Genomic DNA, 18188 nt, shown 5'->3' on the forward strand with positions numbered 1-18188 from the left:
AGAGCTCTCAACTTGCCGACCTCAGATATAGAGCTATCCGGCCCAGTATTCTCGTGACGGCGCTCTCGCCCTTATACGGCGCTCGTGTCCTTCTTCTCTCTCGTGCTGGCGCGGGTCTCGCCAGTGTCCCTCCTCCCGATACTGCGCCAACTCTTCAAGCTGCTGAAGCTCATCGTGTGGGGGAACTTCCTCCCGTGTTCCTCGCTACCTTGCGAGAAGGCGCCCCGAACCACGGCAGCATCCTCGAGAAGCCTGAAGTGGCGCTTGGTCAGCTTCCAGAGCTCCATGCCGGCGACGAAGATGATGGTCGCCGCGACAGCCAGACTCCACTCCCAGCTGATCCCCTTGTGCTTGAAGACGCTGGTGTTGACCACGGGGATGTACACGACAGGGAACACGCTGACCGCCCCGATAACCACGGCCCAGAACAAGAACTTATTCTCGTAGAGGTCTTGGAAGAAGGCGAACTTGGAGTGGTTGTCAGGGTTGAGTCGGAACATCGACCGCCGCATGTCCTTGAACTCCCATGCGCTGATGAGAATGAGCCAGGTGATCTCGGCGAATACGGTCGCTCGCGCTCGGAACACGGCTTCGCACTGATCCGTGAAGTGAGAGTTGCAATCACGTCCTAGCTGCCCGTCGTTTACTCCGTAGATGATGATGACGAAGGTCATCAGTGATAAGATGCCCATGAGAAGCCCATACACGAGCATATCAATTATGATCTGGTTGGTGAACACACCGCGCTTGCTGTCGTGCGGGGGCTTGCGCATCACGTCGCGGGAGGCTCGCTCACGACCGAGACCGAAAGCGGGGAAAGACGACGTGAGCATGTTGATCCAGAGAATCTCGAGAGGGGAGATGGGGAACACCGAAATGCCCGATTCATCCTGGAAGCCTAGACCGCAGATAAGCAAGATGACCTCTCCCACGTTAGACGTGAGCAAGTGTAGGATGAACTTCTGGATGTTGTCGAACATGCGTCGACCCTCGCGGATAGCCGCGACGATCGAGTTGAATTTGTCGTCAGTTAGCACGATCTTGGCCGCGGACTTAGCCACATCAGACCCGGAGCCCATAGCGATTCCGACGTCAGCGCGAGATAGAGACGGCGCGTCATTGACGCCGTCGCCTGTCATAGCCATGAAAGCCGACCGACGGCGCAGAGCTTCGATCATGCGAGTCTTGGTATCCGGCGCGCAACGGGCAAGGACAAGGGGAAGTTCGGGCAAAGCGTCTATCTCTTCGTCCGTGAGTTTATCGAAGTCGCTCGCCTTCTGCACGATCGCATTCGCCACGTCTTGGCCTAGGATGCCGAGGTTCCTGGGGATGATGCCCACCTCCTTGGCTATGGCCTCGGCGGTCGCAGGATGATCTCCAGTCAACATATGTACCTATCACGCTTGTAGTTAGTACGTCTCGCATCCTCTCGTGAATACTAGCTAGGAATGAAAAGGGTAGCGCTACGGGGAAGGGTAGATTTTTGGGGGGGTTGCTAACCTTGATACCAGCGGAAGAACATTCAGCAATGGCAGGTGTAGTTTCTTTGCGCGGAGGGTCATAGATTCCTGCCAAACCCAAGAGCGTAAGGTCAGTCTCCACGCGTTGGCGAAGGGCATCATCGCTTTCACTGCTGGCGGGAGCAGTCTTGTTTTCGTATCTCCCTTGCCATTGTCGCGTGGCGATAGCAAGAACGCGCTGGCCGTGGCTGGCAAAAGTGTTCATCTGCTTCAAGATTCGCTCTTTGTATTCGTCAGTCATGGGCTCCTGGGCACTCCCGATACCGACAGTAGAGCAGAGGTCGAGCACCCGTTCGACGGCACCCTTGGTAAATATCACGCTGTGATCGATATCCGGGCCGTTGTAAACCACAGACATGCGCTTGATGCTGCTATCAAAGGGGAACTCGGCAACTTGCTTCCAGCCTTCGGCTTCCATAACCCTCTTGCCCCGCTGGAAACGGTACGCGAATACTTGCAGAGCAATCTCCGTGGGTTCGCCGGTTACTTTCCATTCGGGCTGGTCGGGACCGGCCTCTCGGTCATGCCTAACGGTAGCCAGGTTGCACAGAGCCGCGGAAAGGAGGAAGGCTTGTAGCTCGGGCGTCATGGTGGCCTCTTTCCCATCATCCTTCTGGGGCTTGGGAGGGTTGAGCTTCTCGTCCGGAACGTCGAATTTCAGGACCGCCGCGCTGCGCTCCTGATCGAAATCTCGCTTCTCAGGTTCTTGCACTTGGTCGTCAGCCTCCGAGACCGTGACCGTCCCCTCGGTCGGATCGCTTGGGTGCTTGGAATCCTTGACCGTATAGATCAATTTGGACGGAATCCATACTTTTCGGACTATCATAGCGCCTTGCGTCAGAGTGCCCGTCTTGTCAGAGCAGATATTGGTGACGCCGCCAAGTGCCTCGAGGGCGGACAAGTCTCGGACAACGACATTGGCTTTGCGCATGACGGTCACGGCAACAACCATGGTGATAGTGAGAACGCTAGAGGGGACATCGATGTCAGTAAGAATATTAAGGTATATATAGCACGCAACATGGGAAAAGCTTACGCAACGAGAGACTCTGGAATGATGGCGATACCCGTGCTAATAGCGTAAATGACAACTTCCGGAGGGACGACGAATTTGCTAACAGCAAAGACAATGACGGCAAGCAGCAGGGCACATGCAAAAAGTATATAAGCCAACCCCGACAGCTTTCTCTGGAGGGGCGTCCCTTCAGTCAGACCAAGGAACTTGCCGACAAAATCGTAGATACGCTTGGTCAGACCCACGGCAACTTGCCGCCCCCCATACTTCTTGTAATTCATGGAACGGCCAGGCTTGGGGTGCTTCCTAGTAGTCGAAGCAGCAATCTTGCCGACTTCGGTCTGCATGCCGGTAGATATGACGACGCCACGGCCACGGCCCTTCCGGACAGTGGTAGTACCATAAGCGATATTGATCCTGTCGCCGATGCCCAGTTCTTCGTTTTCCAAATGCTCCACAATCTTTTCAGCGGCTACGGATTCCCCGGTGAGAGATTGCTCGTCAGCAGCGAGGTTCATGGCTTCGAAGAGACGGAGGTCGGCAGGAACGGTGTCACCCATTTTCAGGATGATAACGTCGCCCGGTACGACTTCGGCGCTGTGGGTGTGTTAGAACCGTCCCCATCCTATCAATTGCGGTTTCCGAGGGCGTAGACGTACTTGGGGATGACCTCGGTCCTCCCGTTACGGAGCACCATGGCGCTGGGGGCAGAGAGAGCTCTAAGGGCATCCATCTTCTTCTCCGCGCCATACTCCTGGTAAAATCCGATAGAGACGTTGAGAATGATGACGGCAAGCAGAACGCTACCCTCTACCCAATCCCGGACGGCGAAACTCAGAGCCATGGCAAAAAACAAGACCTAGAAGCGCGAGTCAGCTTCTGCACCACTACTTTTTCTCCTCGGGCCCACGCGGGAGCCAACTCACCAGAATCATGGCATTGAACAGCTGCTTAAGGAAGATCTTGTACCAAGGGATAGCTCCGCCCACGTCCAACTCGTTGGGCGGATACTTTGCCTGGAGTTGCGTCACCTGCGCGGACGACAGACCTCTGTCGAGGTCTACCTCCAGCGCCTTCGCAACATCTTGGACCGGCAGAAGGAATGGGTGGCGCTCAAATTGGCCAGCCATTGAATCGAAGTCGGCGTGGGCAAACGAGTCTTCGCAGAATAGAGGTCTTCATAGGCGGGAAAATGTCTAGCAGACACGAGACGTCATAGAACACAATTAGGGGGGGGGGGTTTTTTTCTGTCGATTGCAACTCGACTGGATCTCGAGAAGAGAGAAAACAGCAGACGAGCAGAGAGAGGGAGAAAAAAAATTAGTCGGTCTCCGATCCTTCGTCGGTTGTGCGGATTAGCACGGGAGTAGGGCCTGTTTATACATCTGAACGGAGGCAAGTGATTTGCTCTGCGGTAGGGGCCAGCGGAGACCGAACCCAGCTTCTCCCACATTCCATCATAGGCGCCAAGCGACCAGGAAGACTTATCGCCATCGTCATGGCTCATACTACCAGGCCTGGGCAGGAAACAAGCCAGATAGGTTGGCGTCTAGCGCCGATTGCACGCGAGGGACATGTGTGATTGGCCCTACGACGGGTGGGAGATTGGGCAAGGATTCGATGCTAAGAAAGAAGAAAACGTCAGACCTGCTGCCGAGGAATATCAAAGTGCGCAAAAGCGAGGATGAGGCTCCAGGTCGGTCGGGCAGCGGCGGAGGCTGGCAGCAGAGAAAGGACCTGGATATTCTGACAGACGGCATCACGCGGCTTGGCCCCAGGCCGACCCAAGAAAGACCAAGACGAACCAAGCAAATCCAAGCAGCACCTAGCAGGCCCAAGACCTTGGCGGCTCAACGCTTAGGGCTTGGCTTCGAGAAGTCTGCTCGGGAGGGCGTGGGCTGGTGGTGGGTGGTGTTATCGCGAGGTGCTGGCTGCCGAGAAGAGGTGGGTAGCTGGCCCTTCGTACAGGACCGAGGAGACGGAGCGCGTTGACGTCGGGGATGGGCGCAAGACGACGCACCATTGGCTGGCGAGGGCGAGGAACGGGGGGCGGCCAGCGGCCCCGCACGCGAAGACGCACTTACGGCATCCACGACGCACAGAGACGCAACCGGACGCGAGCAGGCTGCACGTTGTACCCGGGTACCCAATCTTATCGCGCACAGCCACGTGACCCGCACGTCGGCGCCCTCTCGGCGTGCTTGGCAGGCCCCGCTCGGCGCTTGGCGGCCAGCGTCTCGGCTCCTCGGCATCGCTTTTTTGCGGCCTAGGCTGCTCGTCTGAGGCTGCCGGTACCTGGGCACGTCCATCCGTTGTATCATCTCGATAGCGCAGTCTAACGCTTTTGCGCCGTCGGTATTCAAGCGTCTGGGCAGCGAGGCACCGTACCCCGGTACCGCCCAGGAACTTCGTGTTGGCGCCCGTCGGCGAAATCCACCAGACCTGCGGCCTGTCTGCCTGCTCAGCCACCTGCTCGGTCCCCATCGTCATATCATCGCCTTCGTCGCCTTCGTCGCATTACGATCACGCGGAGCCGACAACGTGAGCAAGACCTGGAAAATGGACCAGGCCAAAAGGAGGGAGATGCCCCATGTCGCCTTCGCCGTCGCCGTCGTCCGAGCCATGTTGGCGGTTCGCAGGGTCTCGCCCACCCCCGCTCCTGCGAACCCATCTCGTTCAGCTTCCGCCACAGCTGCTCGTCTGACGGCCGATGACGCTCGCCAATAGAACCTGGCCGGCCGTTCGCGGCGATAGCACGCCTCGCACCCATTGGATAATTGGGTATTTAAGCCAAGGTGCCTCGCGGCGAGCGAATCCGCTGTCGATAGCTCCAGCCAGCTCTCGCCCGCGAGTAAAAACTCCGGTTTGGCCAACTCGTCGACACCCGCTGCCTAGCTCCCGCGTTTCTCGATGCGCGGCATTGCGGGGATGTCGACCGTATGCAAAACAGGGAAGAAGGAAGGAAAAAAAAGAATAAGCAGAGAGAAGCAAGGGAAAGGGGCCAAGATCGACAGGATGACATAGCGTTCGCGTCTCTTTGCTTTTTTCTTTTTTCTTCTTCCCGTCTTGGTTGATGGTTCTCTAGTCCCCTCGTCCCCTCATCTACGCCCAACTCTCCGTCGGGTAAGCAGCTCGCCTCGTCGACGGGGCGGGGACAGGTTAGTTAGATCTAAGCTTGAGGTAATCCGCTACCTGACCTCCTGCCACCTGGTATTTGTGCACTCTCCCCTGGCTGCGAAGAGAAACCGTCTGGTGCGCCGGGCCAGCTTGCTTGCTTACCACCTTGAGCACCTACGGCGCTTCAAGGTTGCTGCCGCAGAGCTACCTCCAGCTAAACGCAGCGGAGGTTAGGTTCCCGAGGTGCTCGTCTACCAGGCATGCCGGGCTGCCTAGGCACGGTACCCAACATGTCGACGTCCCACCAGCCACACTCCAATACCACATTCCTGACCCTACGTACCTACGAGTACATACATCAGGCGGAGGTACCTCGACCAGGTAACCTCTTAAATCACCTCCCCTCCCACCACCACGACTGCGAATCTGCCAGATCTGCCCTAGTTTTACAGCCTCAGTACACAACACAGTCGCCCATCCCGTCTGCAGCCCCCCCTTATTGGTAAGTCGGCTGCAAGTGTTCCCTAGTCTCCCCCCTCCTCCCCCTTCTCTCCCAGCCCTTATCGTCCCTTGTCTCTCCCCTCCCCTGTTCCCCCCCCTCCCCCTTGTCTCGCCTAGCTAGTAGGTAGCTAGTCCAGGTTCGTCCGTGGTCTGTGTGCGCTCTTCCAACTACCTAGCGCAGAGGATCCGGGGGAAGAACCTCGGGGAAGCTCAATGCAGCGATGGCAGTGTAGCATGGATGAAGCTTCGTCTTGGATTCATAGTTTTCCCGTCCCGCTGCGACTCCTGATTCGTCGGTGCTACGGATTGCGAGCTGGATCAAGTGGAAGCTTGACCGACCTCACCTCGAGTCCTCCCTTTCTCAACTTCTTTCTCTTTTTTTCTTCCTCGTCTCCTGTCAGCACCCTGCTGCATCGCGAAATCCTCGCAACCCTCCACATCCCATCTCCACCATCACCCAGCACCCTCATCATTCCGGATTCGCATCAATCGTCCACGCCGGACCCTTACATAAGCCGTTCGGTCTACACTGTGCCCGTTGCTCTCCTCGGTCTCCTGACGTCATCGACATGGCCGAAAACAACGCCAACGGCATCGAAAAAGGTACTGATTCTTCTGATTATATCCTGTGTTTGCGCGGCTTGCGTCCGCCGCCTTTTCTCCGGCGAGGCGGAGAAGTCGTGTCATTTCGCGCGCTCTCGACCGCGCCGCGACGAGGTCGCGAGAAACAAGCGGCACAGTGCGCTAACGTGGCGAGGACTAGGCGCAATCGGACAAGGGGCAGCGCCCGAGTCGCATTCCACACTGCAATCGGACGTGAAAGGGGCAACGAATACCCAAGTCGATTCTGCAGAGCTGTCGACTGCGACCGAGATCGCTGCTGACGCTGCTGCGGCCGCGGCGCCCAGCTCCGAGCCTGCGGCGCAAGTCGACAGCACTGCGAAAGAGGAGCCAGCCAAGGAGACGGACGAAGCTGACAAATCGGCTCCTCAGCCAGAGCAGCCGGCTGATCCTGCGCCCGCCGAAGCCCCGCAACCCACGTCTGCCGAGACTACAGATACCGCTGCGCCATCCCACACAAACGGCGAGGTTCGGAGCGCGCCGCAGCCGGTTACGGTCGAAGAAGTGCGCGACCAGGACCTGCCGGCCGCCGCGTCGCCCGCGCCCGCCGACGCAGCTAGCACTGCTCCCGCGAAAGACGCGGAGAAGGATGCGCCCAAGACCGACGGCCCCGCGGCGGGTGCCGTAGCCACTGCGGAGCCTGACAAGGCGGAAGCTGGCGCGGGAGAAAAGCGCAAGTCGAGCGACGGCGAGGCGTCGGATGGAGACGCGGCCGAGGAGCCCCGAAAAGAAGCGCGGCCCGAGAAGAAGCGTAAGACCAACGGAGCTGTGGCTGCTGCTACTTCGGCCGCTACCAACGGCGCGGCGAAGAAGGCTGGCCGTCCTAAGAAGGACAAGAAGGCGCCGCCACCCGTGGGCAAGACGGCCAGAAAAACTCGAAGCCAAGGAGCTGCCGATTAAGAAGGCACGCTTAGGGTGAGGGATAGAAACGGGAAGAAAATCTGCTTCGTCCTTTTTTTTTATAGGCTGTTCTCAATTTGGGACATTTCTTTGTAGCTTGGTCAATTACGGGTTTCTCGATATTTATAACCTAACCTCTCCCCACATCTGGGAGTAGGAGGGCCTGAGCAACAGTGTTCTTCCGGTCCTTCTTCTCTACCCTTTTCTCCTTGCTCGGGATCGGGGGGAGGGGGTAGGTAAGCGGAAGGGGAAAGGGGAAAAAGGGAGGGACGGAGTCCATTTTTTGTTTCCTTAAAAAAACTATGTTTACGATTCCGTGTACATATATACTAGAACCCCCCTATCCGAGTACCCCTTATCCTACCTACCTACGTACCTACCTGCCTAGCACCCAGACCTCGTGGTCTACGCAGATCTACCTCTAGATTTAACAGCGACGTGCTCTTTTTTTCTTTTCATTTTTTTTCAGTCTAAGATACGGAAAGAGCTCCGGCGGGCAGCTAGACTCCGTGCTTTCGTGCCCCCCCCCCCCCCAAACTGTGTGTGAGGTACCAGATTGTCGCGCATGCGGACGCACATAAATGCATACCTACCTAACCTACCCTACCTCTTACATACCTCCAGAAGAGGGAGGTAGGAGGAGGTAAGTGGTAGGGTTACATACGGCGTGAGGCCGGGGGAGCCAATGGGGCGGGCGTTGGAGTTACGTCCGCTATACGCGGGTGCGCGCGCGGCGGACGTCATTGGCGCGATAAAGGAGAAGAGGGGGGGGTTCAGCAACGAGGGAAGTCAATCGCGTTAGCTACCATATCACGGTTATTCTCTACAGAATGGGCGGACAGTAGATATCATAGGCCGGTCGTACGTAGAGGTGGGTAGAGGTAAATAGGTAGTCGGGAGCCCCCTTTCATCGATCGGCGCGCGCAATGCGCCCACCGCCACCTCCCCCGCCCGCGCGATAGGGGCGACTGCAGATATGCATGCATATATACGCACGCACGCACGCACGCACGCACGCACCTGAGCGTCCTCCAACGTCGCTCCACGTCGCCGGCGGCGGGGGCGAGGTCGAAGAGAGGCGCGTCGTACCGGGGGGGGCGATGGTATGCGGCGGGCGGCGACCCGCGCGTGCTGCAGGCGCCATCGACGGCTACGCGGCGCCGCGGGGGCGGGGGTCAGCGTCGGCCCAGCCGAGCCGGGACACCGGACGCGCGCGCGCGCAGCTGGCGGTCCGTCGTCTGGCCGAGCGCCGAGAGGCAAGCCGGCGCGCGCGCGACCTGCGCACACTCGCAGGTTTCCCCGGGGGTGTCTCTGCTGGTGCCTTGCCGGCCGGGGCTACGCAGAGGGAAACAAGCAAGGGGACGATGTCGCGTAGGAACAAGCGGCTTTGCTGGCGTGCGCGGCCAAATCCCGGGGCTGCGGCCGCGGGAGCGCGGGTGCCGCGAGGTCGGGACTGGGGCCGTCTGGCGCGAACTACCCACCTACTTAGAGGCGTGCAGGTCAGTGCGCTGATCTCGCGGGAACGGGGCACGCACGGGGCGAGGCAGGCCCTCTCTGACGGGTTATCGCGCGTGCCTCGGTATGTAGCTGGTAGGTAGGTTGGTTGGTATCGACTTGGATCCGGGGATGGGCGCTTGACGTAGCCTTAGATAGGTTTATGGTATGAAGCGATGATGTTCGTTTTTTATTCCTTTTCCCTACGCGACGGCTTTGCGCAGCGCGAGAATCCGTGCTAGCTCGCTTCGTTTCCTGGTAGGTACCTGCTGGTTAGAGGGCTTCCCGCAGAATAGAGAAAAGATCGCCCATAACCCTCGTATCCGACCAAAAACTTGCGCGGGCGTTGATACGTCAGAGGGAGCGAGGTCCTGACTGGGTAGCTGCCCGGAAACTAGGAGATAAGGGAATAGATACCTACCTATTATTTCTCCCGAAGGTCGGGAGGTTTCCCTGATTCCCTGACGCATGTGTAAGGGATGATCTGCCGCGCTGGCAGCCTTACGCAGGCTTGTATTCGTATTCGCGGTTCTAGGCAGACGTCGGCGTCGATCAAGTCTAACGGCGCCACGTACCTAGTATCTGTTTGGTATTTGCGCGCACATGCTAGTACCCTTCCTCTCGCTCCCGTTTACGAGGTCGAGTTGCGAACAGCCCGAATCCTTCCCGGGCCCGGCGCCTCGCGTGCGCTGCTGGAACTTGTCGTTCTCCTTCACGCCGTGGGGCTATTTACGTGACCCAGAGACCTGTAAGCCGAGCTGAGGGCGTGGGGGTGCCAGGAAAGTCATAGCTCTCGGATCGAGTTGGTCGCCCTGCTGCATTATGCTACGGTCCTCGCGAGCTGCGCAGTAGGTTGGCAATAGCCAGGCGGCCAGTTGGGGGCGAGAGGAGCTCGAACCGGGTGATCTCCTTGGCGCTTGGGCAGGGCGCGCTTCGGCCGGCGACCGGGGATGGAAGGAATGAGAAGGCCGATGCTGTCTGGCCGGGGGGGCAATCGTCCGTGGCCGCGGGAACACCAAACGTAGGTATAGCAGAGACTGGATTTCGTCAGGCGCTAACTCCTACGTACCCAGGTAGTAGGCGCCCGAGCAGGCTTACTAGCTATTATAGAAAAGCAGAGAAGTCTTGGAAGACCGATATTCATGCATCGCCAAGGATGAGGTTCTGTGAGGGAGAAGCGTCCCCTGTTCCCGGAATGCTGGGTCGCGGATTGGAGACGCCGACTCCCTCATAGTACGTAGCATATCTGGACATAGATATTAATATACCTAGGTATGTAGGCACGCGCAGGGTGGTTAAGGCACTCCATACCGAGCGCTTAGTTATCAGGTACTGGACATATGCATGTGGGGATGGATATGCCTCTGAGGTAGCTATTTTAGGTGCTAACACATACCTAATCTATCCGGCCGCTGGCGCGAGAGAGTTGTGAGTTATGTAGCTACTGTGTCGACTTAGACGTTGTTGTTGGAGGGGATGTGTGCGTCTTGGTTCGTTGGAATGTATGCATGCGCATGCTCCCCAAGACTCCAACCAGCACGCGTTATAGCGACCGGAAACCGTTTATGTGAATGTGCGATGCGGAAAGCAAGGTGGCAGGTAATGCAACCATCATATCTACATTATCTATCCTTCGACGAGAATATACCACGGGGCACAGAGGTATTTCCAGCCGGCGTGATATCTTACGATCGATGACTTGCTCACGGGTCCTCTCCACGCCCGTTGGGGGCAGAAATGTCTTGCATGCCTCCCGAGGACACCGCGATCTCTGCACACACGTATGAGTACACGCCTCATGATGGACCAGGCTCTTCTCGTCTACTACGTAGAGTAGTAACAGATTCCCCCGAGCTCGTATTCTGGAATGACCCCGCTTGGTCTGCTTGACCAGCTTCACCGTCGTCCATTGGTTACGCGGCAGTCTTGCGCGCACTCCAGGGCTAACCTGCTGCTAGCCTATTTTCATGAGCACCCCTGGTCAAAAATAGAATCCTGGGTGGGTGGCAGGCCGGCTTCTGGGGTCGTGGTTGGATGTTAGTCCCTGGCCTGCGGACGCTGTCCATATATGCAGGTAGCATGTAAGGGGGGGGAGGGCAAACCAGAAAACCCCTAAAAGAGAGAGGATTCTTTTCGAGGGTGTGGTAAAATCAGGAGTTCCGTGTGCTGTTATACCTAACCACGTAGGCTAATCGCGCTCTACAGCGGCGTCTTGAAACGTCGCACTTGAAACAGATAGGTTGAGTTTGCATCTCACGTCGACCTATTATTGGATATGGTAGGTATCTCCAAAGCGAGTCTTCGGCCATATCCAGATCTGAAGAATTTTGTTAAAAGAGAGAGAAAAAAAAGGAGGGAGAAGAGGGGGGAGGGAGGCCAAAGACTCTGGAATTTTCCCACAGCTGCCATCCTCTCCTTGCCTGGGAAGGCCCCTAACCTGACTCGTTTAGGGGTACCAACGCTGAAACATCCTCTTAGATTTAGATATGGGGTACCCACGTAGGGTTAGGTACCTTAGGTACCTCTTGGACACACACATCCCCTGGACGGATGGTTGGGGCGTTGGGTACATGAGGCAATGCCATGCCGCCATGCCTCCGCGGGTTGTTTTTAGACCCGTCGCGGGAACACACCCGGTGGAAGACGTCGCACTATCATTCTAGGCCTCTCTCGCGCGCAGAAGGCGTCGTGTCGGTGTTGGGAGGCGCCTCGGGTAGGGTAGGGCACGGGGTGGCCGACTTCATCATGCTCCGGCCGATGGTGATTCCTCGTGGCCACAGGTAAAGGCCAGGTGTGAAATTACATCGCACTGTGTGAGATGTCATTATTCGAGACCGGGTGAGTTCACCGATAGAATATCCGCATAATATAGGATGGATAAAATGCGCGGATTGTGCTTATGTATGGTAGGTACCTGTATGGTTGCGCGCGCTGCCGCGGGGAGCACAGGTATGAAGTAACCTGCCTCTGGTTTGCCCTCATTCCCGCTCTACAAGCCCTAGAGCCGGGCCGTTCTAACGGCGGCTGCCCTAATCAGGTACTTCTCAGGGAGTCGGTGAGGTACCTGAGAATCAATGCGCGTCGAGGTACCCGGCCGCCCCAGGCCTAGGGAGGTGGGAGGTACATCGTGGATGTACTTAGGTAGACTGATTGGCAATCTGTCAGTACTGGCATCCAGAGGGATCCGCGGATCGGGACCAGCCCGGCTGCTGACCCCCTCTGGCTAGGTACTTAGGTACCTCCTTGCGTGCACTTAGCTGCCGATTCCCTCCCCCCAAAACTCGCCAGTCCCCGTCCAGCGACCGAGCCGGCGGCACCCTCGACCACCAGGTCAACTTGATCAACCTCGACGTGTCCCGGCTGTCTCTCGTCGCCCGCCCCCGACGACCACTGGACCCGAGATATATCCACCCCAGGCCAAGTCGAGCCGGTCTGGGTGCCGCTGGAGTTCCCCGTAGCCCTCTCTCGCTTTCTCCCTCATTGCACCACGTTCTTTTCCTCGAGCTCCCGCTCCTGCTCCCCTCTTCTACACGGTGCGTGAGTGGTGGTGTATGCCCTCGTTTCTATACACCCTACTGGAACTTCGTCGCCATCTTCCCCCTCTTCTCCTGCTCCTCTGCTATACGTACGCACATACACATACCTACGTGCATGTAGATCAGGCAAGTAATTGTGCATATCCACCCGGCCGACCTGCCGCGATACCCACACACGCCGATCCAGTTCTCTCTCTCTCTCTCTCTCTCTCTCTCTCTCTCGGTCTTGGTTCTGGTCTGTTCTGGACAGCCCCCATCTCCACACAGCTACCATCAGATCTAATATGATCTGACCTCCTCCTCGCCAGACATCACCGCCGTGGCCGTACTTGCCCTCGTCACCGTCTTCCTCTTTCTCCGCCTGTGCCATCTATTCGTTCTTCGACCTCAGTCCGTCGCCGCGTCGCTCGCTTTGTATCACCCGACCTCTACAACACCCTCGACGCTTGTCGCCTTTGTTCACTGACAACAGCTTGTCCCCCTCGTACGCCGAAAAAAAAAAAAGAAGAGCATCTGGCAAAGCAAAGCACAAGACGCTAACAAGCACCCTTATTCGCTCGATCCTTTTTTTAAAGACCATCATCCGCCTTATCGACATCGCGAATGCTTTCCTCGTAGCGTGGTATACGTCTTCGAAGTCGATTATCCTTGCGGGGCACTCCAGACTCGGCAGACCGACGTTCGTTGCGAACCGCCTCAGAGTCTGACCCGCCCTGAACGGGCCTCTCTCCCCTGCCAAGATGGACACTCTCAGAACCCATTTGCAGCACTTGGTATCTAGGCAAGGAGGGGTCGATCCCGTCCAAGAGTTGCTCAAGCTGCTGAGAAACCCCTTCAAGCAGACGGTAAACGACACCGGCCTATCTCAACTGCTGGCTGTGATCGCTAACTCGGGTGTGGTTGTGCATAGCTTACCGATGGTGCAATATGGTCCGCCTTGGGCACGTCCATAGGATTTACTGCTTTCATAGCCATCTCCTTTTCCTTCGTCCGACCTTACAATACTGTCGTCTACGCGCCCAAGCTTAAACACGCCGATGACGAACATGCGCCGCCCCCTATCGGCAAGGGATACTTCGCCTGGCTCCCGCCGCTGTGGACCACGACCGAGAAAGACCTGATCGCTCACGCGGGCATGGATGCTGCCATCTTCCTGCGCTTCACCCGGATGTGCCGCAACATCTTCATCTCCCTCGGCATCGTCGGCTGCGCCATTCTCTTGCCTGTATACTACGTCTTGAACAGCGACACGTCCGAAAATCAGAAATGGTTCATGAGACTCACCCCCTCCAATGTTAACGATCAACCCATCTGGGCCACCGTGACAGCGGCTTATGCTTTCAACATCATAATTATGGGGTTTCTCTGGTGGAACTATAAGCGCGTGCTGCAGCTGAGACGTTTATACTTCGAGAGCAAAGAATACCAGCAAAGCCTGTCTGCCCGGACGCTGATGGTTCGTCTCCCTCGCCATCTAATGATTGCTCACCACTTACGCAGCCATAGTTGAACGATCTCCCCAAGAAGTACTCGAACGACGAAGGAATCGCCAGAATTATCGACGACGTGGTCCCCCACGCTTCCTTCGCTAAGACCGCTGCCGCTCGCAACGTGAGGGACCTGCCCGACTTAATTCATCAGCATGACCACACCGTTCGAAAGCTCGAGAAAGTACTAGCGAAATATCTCCACGACCCGCAGAACTTACCGCCCGCGCGGCCAGTGTGCTATCCTTCCAAGAAGGACCCGTCGTACAGCACTTATCCCAAGGGCCAGAAGGTCGATGCCATCGAGTACCTCACCCAGCGGATTAGGGAGCTCGAAGTAGAAGTCAAGGAGACTCGGGCTAACATCGACAAGCGCCAAACGCTGTGTTACGGCTTCGCCAGCTACGACGACATCTCCGAGGCCCATAGTATCGCATACGTCTTGCGCAAGAAGAAGCCTCACGGAGCCACCATCGTCCTAGCCCCGAGGCCGAATGATATTATCTGGGACAACATGCCTCTGACCCCGGGAGATCGAAGTTGGAGGAGGATCATCATCAACGTTTGGATTGCCGCCCTGACCATTGTCTGGATTGCGCCCAGCGCCATGATTGCCATATTCTTGGTCAATTTGAGTAACTTAGGGTTGATCTGGCCCAAATTTCAGGAGCAGCTTTCTGGCAATACCGGTTTCTGGTCCATCGTCCAGGGTGTCGCGTCTCCTGCTATCATGTCTCTAGTCTACCTGGTTCTGCCCATCATCTTTCGGCGACTATCTATAAGAGCTGGCGACCACACGAAGACGGGTCGTGAGCGTCACGTCGTCGCAAAGCTATACGCCTTCTTCGTTTTCAACAATCTGATCGTCTTCTGCCTCTTCGGCACTATATGGAACCTTGTTTCGTCCGTTGCCGAGAACCCGGCGAAGGCCTGGGATACCGTGTCCAGTTTCAGCGTCACGTTGTTCATCTCTCTGTGCGACATCTCCTCTTTCTGGGTCACCTGGCTGCTGCAGCGGAACCTGGGCGCCGCCATCGATTTAGCTCAACTGTGGACCTTGATCTACAGCTTTTTCATGCGCAAGTTCTCTAGTCCCACACCGCGCGAGATGATCGAGCTCACGGCCCCTCCGGCCTTCGATTACGCCAGCTACTACAATTACTTCCTCTTCTACTCCACCGTGGCCTTGTGTTTTGCCGGTCTCCAGCCACTCGTCCTTCCCGCTGCGGCCCTGTATTTCTCTATCGACGTCTGGCTCAAGAAGTACCTGCTCTTGTATATTTTCGTCACAAAAACCGAGTCCGGCGGCATGTTCTGGCGCGTGCTGTTCAACCGGTTCGTCTTCGGCACTATCCTTTCCAACCTGGTGATCTTCCTCATTGCCTGGGTGCACGGCGACGGGCTCCATACCATGGCCTTCGCGTCCGTTCCGCTACCGTTCATCATGATATTCTTCAAGATCTACTGTTCGTATACATTCGACGACAAGATTCACTTCTACTCGACGCGAAATGTCCGGAAGCATCCGGAAGGGACTTTGCAGAAGGACCCCTTACGATCGGCGGGTCTCGCTCACCGGTTCGGCCATCCCGCCCTCTACAAACCTCTCATCACCCCGATGGTCCACGCCAAGGCCCAGAACATCCTAGCTTCCATCTACAAGGGCCGTCTGTCGGACGGCCGCGAGGCCTACTCGGGAGATACCATGTCCACGTCCGGCTACTCGGACGCTTACGTGATGAACCCAATGCATTCCGGTAAGCCTGGGAAGACGGCGGGGATCCCCGGCTTCGAAATCGTACCCGAATCTAGGCTCGACTTCGAATATTACAAAACCCGGGCCGAATTTGCGTCGGAACACGGCGGCGGCGATATTTTCGGCCGCTCCAACGACGTCGTGCGCCCGGGCACGCCTGGTAGCGCTTGGAATGGTAGTGACCCTCCTTCGCGATCGGCGAGCCCGACGATACCTACCATTCCGAGGGTGGACAGCCCTAGCGCGATGGGCAGGACTTTCTCCCCAGGCTCTGACACTGGCATGACCTATCCGGGCGGATATAGCCAGCCGATGGGGAGCCCATACTCGCAGCCAGAGGCCAGCCGATCCCGCGGCGCTTTGTACAGCCTCGGAAATGATAGCGGTTCCAATTTGGTAGCAAATGCGGCGGCGATGCCCATAGCTGCGCCTAGCGCGCGAGATCGCAGCGCGGAACGGCCGATGAGAACGCCGGGGGGCGTGGGAATGTTGGGAGGCGGGCCGCGGGGTTACGGCGGCGTGCCGCAGGAAGAGGACCCGGGTTCCCAAGAGTATGACCCCATGCAGTACAACTACTTCCGGGAAGCGCGGACTTCACACAGGCGCTAAGCTCCGCGACCACACCCCCGGCCGGTACTCTCTGCTTTGTCAGGTCGGACATGACTGTATATAGACCCGGCATCGGACGACAGGGCGATATCTCTCTTCTTTTTCGTTTCTTTTGTCTCCTCTCGCGCAGAGGACTTTTCCGACGGCATATACACGGCGTTTACGGGCTCACGCGGACAGGGGAAGGGGAAGGAAGATTACTAGGGTCACTCTCACCACGAGAGCCCGGCAGCGGCAACGGCAGACCACGACGAGTTCCTCGCGACACTAAGTACGCGGAGTCCGGTAATGGAGAGGGGCAGAGGAAGAGGAAGTGGTAGGGGAGGGACGACGGCAGTGATAATGACGCATACGGCCGTGAACGGCATGATCACGAACGAGAGCCCCTACGCAAGAAACCGGGTTACCCTCCCCTCGCTCGAGCCGGCGCCCGACGAGGAGCCTCTGCTCGACGTAGCGGGTATCGTCGTCGAAGCTCGAGCTCGGCAGGGAGATTGGCAATTCTACGTAGACAACGCGGACGTGCTGGGAGGGCAGAGACAGAGAGAGAGAGATCGGGGCGCTCGCTAGCACGCCGCTGGGGCGACTAACGCCCAGCGTGAATATATACGTCAATACTTCATACCCTGCTACCACCGCTGTCGTTGCGTAGTTTCCACAACGTGCAAGCGAATTCTGTCCCACGGTAGGTAAGATAAAGCGCGCGAGGAAAGCGCGCGAGTGGGCGAGGTAGACAGGTGCGCTTGTCCCGGGCGCGCGTTCGTCGTCGGGCGAAGGTATGTGAAGAGAACGAACGAGCTGGCTGTGCCGGCTCGAAACCTCGCGTTCTCAGTCGGCGCGTACGTACCGATGGGTGTCTAATAGATAGAGTGGCTGCGCTGGTTGTGAGTTAGGTCCGGTTGGGCGAGTAGCGGTCTAGGGGCACGGATAGGGGGGGTTAGGGAGGGGTAAAGGAATAGGAAAAGGAAAGGAATAGGAAAAGGAAAGGAATAGGAAAAGGAAAGGAATAGGAAAAGGAAAGGAATAGGAAAAGGAAAGGAATAGGAAAAGGAAAGGAATAGGAAAAGGAAAGGAATAGGAAAAGGAAAGGAATAGGAAAAGGAAAGGAATAGGAAAAGGAAAGGGCAGGGGAGTGCGTGGGCGAAGTTGTTATATATATATCACGTTGCTTTCGTCTCGGGCTACGGCTGGGGCATGCGGAGATGTGTCTAGGGGAGCGAGGCGAGGAGGGCGAACGACTAGCGACGAAGCGAAGAGGCTATTTCAGGTGTGAAGACGATCGGATGGGGCGCGCTGGGGTGGACGGAGGGGGTGTGGCTAGAGAAGCCCGGGTATCCGGCGCTGCTTCTTATCTACGTGCGTGGGTGCGGATAGAGAGGAGATATCGTGCTGTGGGGGAAAAAATAAAGGGAAAGGGGGCGATTGGGTCAACGTAGTACTCATAGAGGGCTACGAGAGCCGAGAAGCTGAGAGCTGAAAGCGGCGCAGCGATGGGTCGGTCTACCGATGTTGACTACCTTCCCGTCCCGCCCGCGCCAAAGCCACCAGATTTCGCTTATCCAGACAGCTTCTTCCTCCCCGTACACGGCCGTCCCCGGGCCGGCCCGCGTGCGTTGTCTTGGCTGGTTGTGT

At 57.4% G+C, this 18188-nt stretch overlaps 4 protein-coding genes across 4 annotated transcripts; 2 read left to right on the forward strand and 2 right to left on the reverse strand.

The window, feature by feature from the left end:
• Positions 1-71: 71 nt before the first annotated feature.
• Positions 72-3665, reverse strand: GGS23DRAFT_599936 (potassium/sodium eff; the record flags this gene model as incomplete). Its single annotated transcript, XM_051518994.1, has 5 exons — positions 72-1394; positions 1501-2488; positions 2557-3132; positions 3195-3394; positions 3462-3665. 5 exons carry the CDS (start codon positions 3663-3665, stop codon positions 72-74), a joined length of 3291 nt encoding a protein of 1096 aa, XP_051368717.1.
• A 2775-nt stretch (positions 3666-6440) lies between these two features.
• GGS23DRAFT_258464 (uncharacterized protein) lies at positions 6441-7888 on the forward strand. The gene is made up of 2 exons (XM_051512332.1): positions 6441-6756; positions 6917-7888. The coding sequence occupies exons 1-2, from the start codon at positions 6723-6725 to the stop codon at positions 7672-7674; spliced, it is 792 nt and encodes a 263-aa protein (XP_051368718.1). The 5' UTR covers positions 6441-6722; the 3' UTR covers positions 7675-7888.
• A 1418-nt stretch (positions 7889-9306) lies between these two features.
• GGS23DRAFT_258625 (uncharacterized protein) lies at positions 9307-10531 on the reverse strand. The gene is made up of 5 exons (XM_051512333.1): positions 10480-10531; positions 10267-10414; positions 10067-10205; positions 9590-9782; positions 9307-9423 (listed from the first exon to the last, which is right to left on the reverse strand). Exons 2-4 carry the CDS (start codon positions 10310-10312, stop codon positions 9593-9595), a joined length of 375 nt encoding a protein of 124 aa, XP_051368719.1. The 5' UTR covers positions 10313-10414; positions 10480-10531; the 3' UTR covers positions 9307-9423; positions 9590-9592.
• A 2693-nt stretch (positions 10532-13224) lies between these two features.
• Positions 13225-16700, forward strand: GGS23DRAFT_258683 (DUF221-domain-containing protein). Its single transcript, XM_051512334.1, has 3 exons — positions 13225-13549; positions 13615-14160; positions 14211-16700. The coding sequence occupies exons 1-3, from the start codon at positions 13445-13447 to the stop codon at positions 16554-16556; spliced, it is 2997 nt and encodes a 998-aa protein (XP_051368720.1). The 5' UTR covers positions 13225-13444; the 3' UTR covers positions 16557-16700.
• The last annotated feature ends 1488 nt before the right edge of the window (positions 16701-18188 follow it).

This window comes from Durotheca rogersii (genome assembly GCF_024521655.1).
Source record: "Durotheca rogersii strain YMJ 92031201 chromosome Unknown GGS23scaffold_27, whole genome shotgun sequence".
Lineage (NCBI taxonomy): Eukaryota > Fungi > Ascomycota > Sordariomycetes > Xylariales > Xylariaceae > Durotheca > Durotheca rogersii.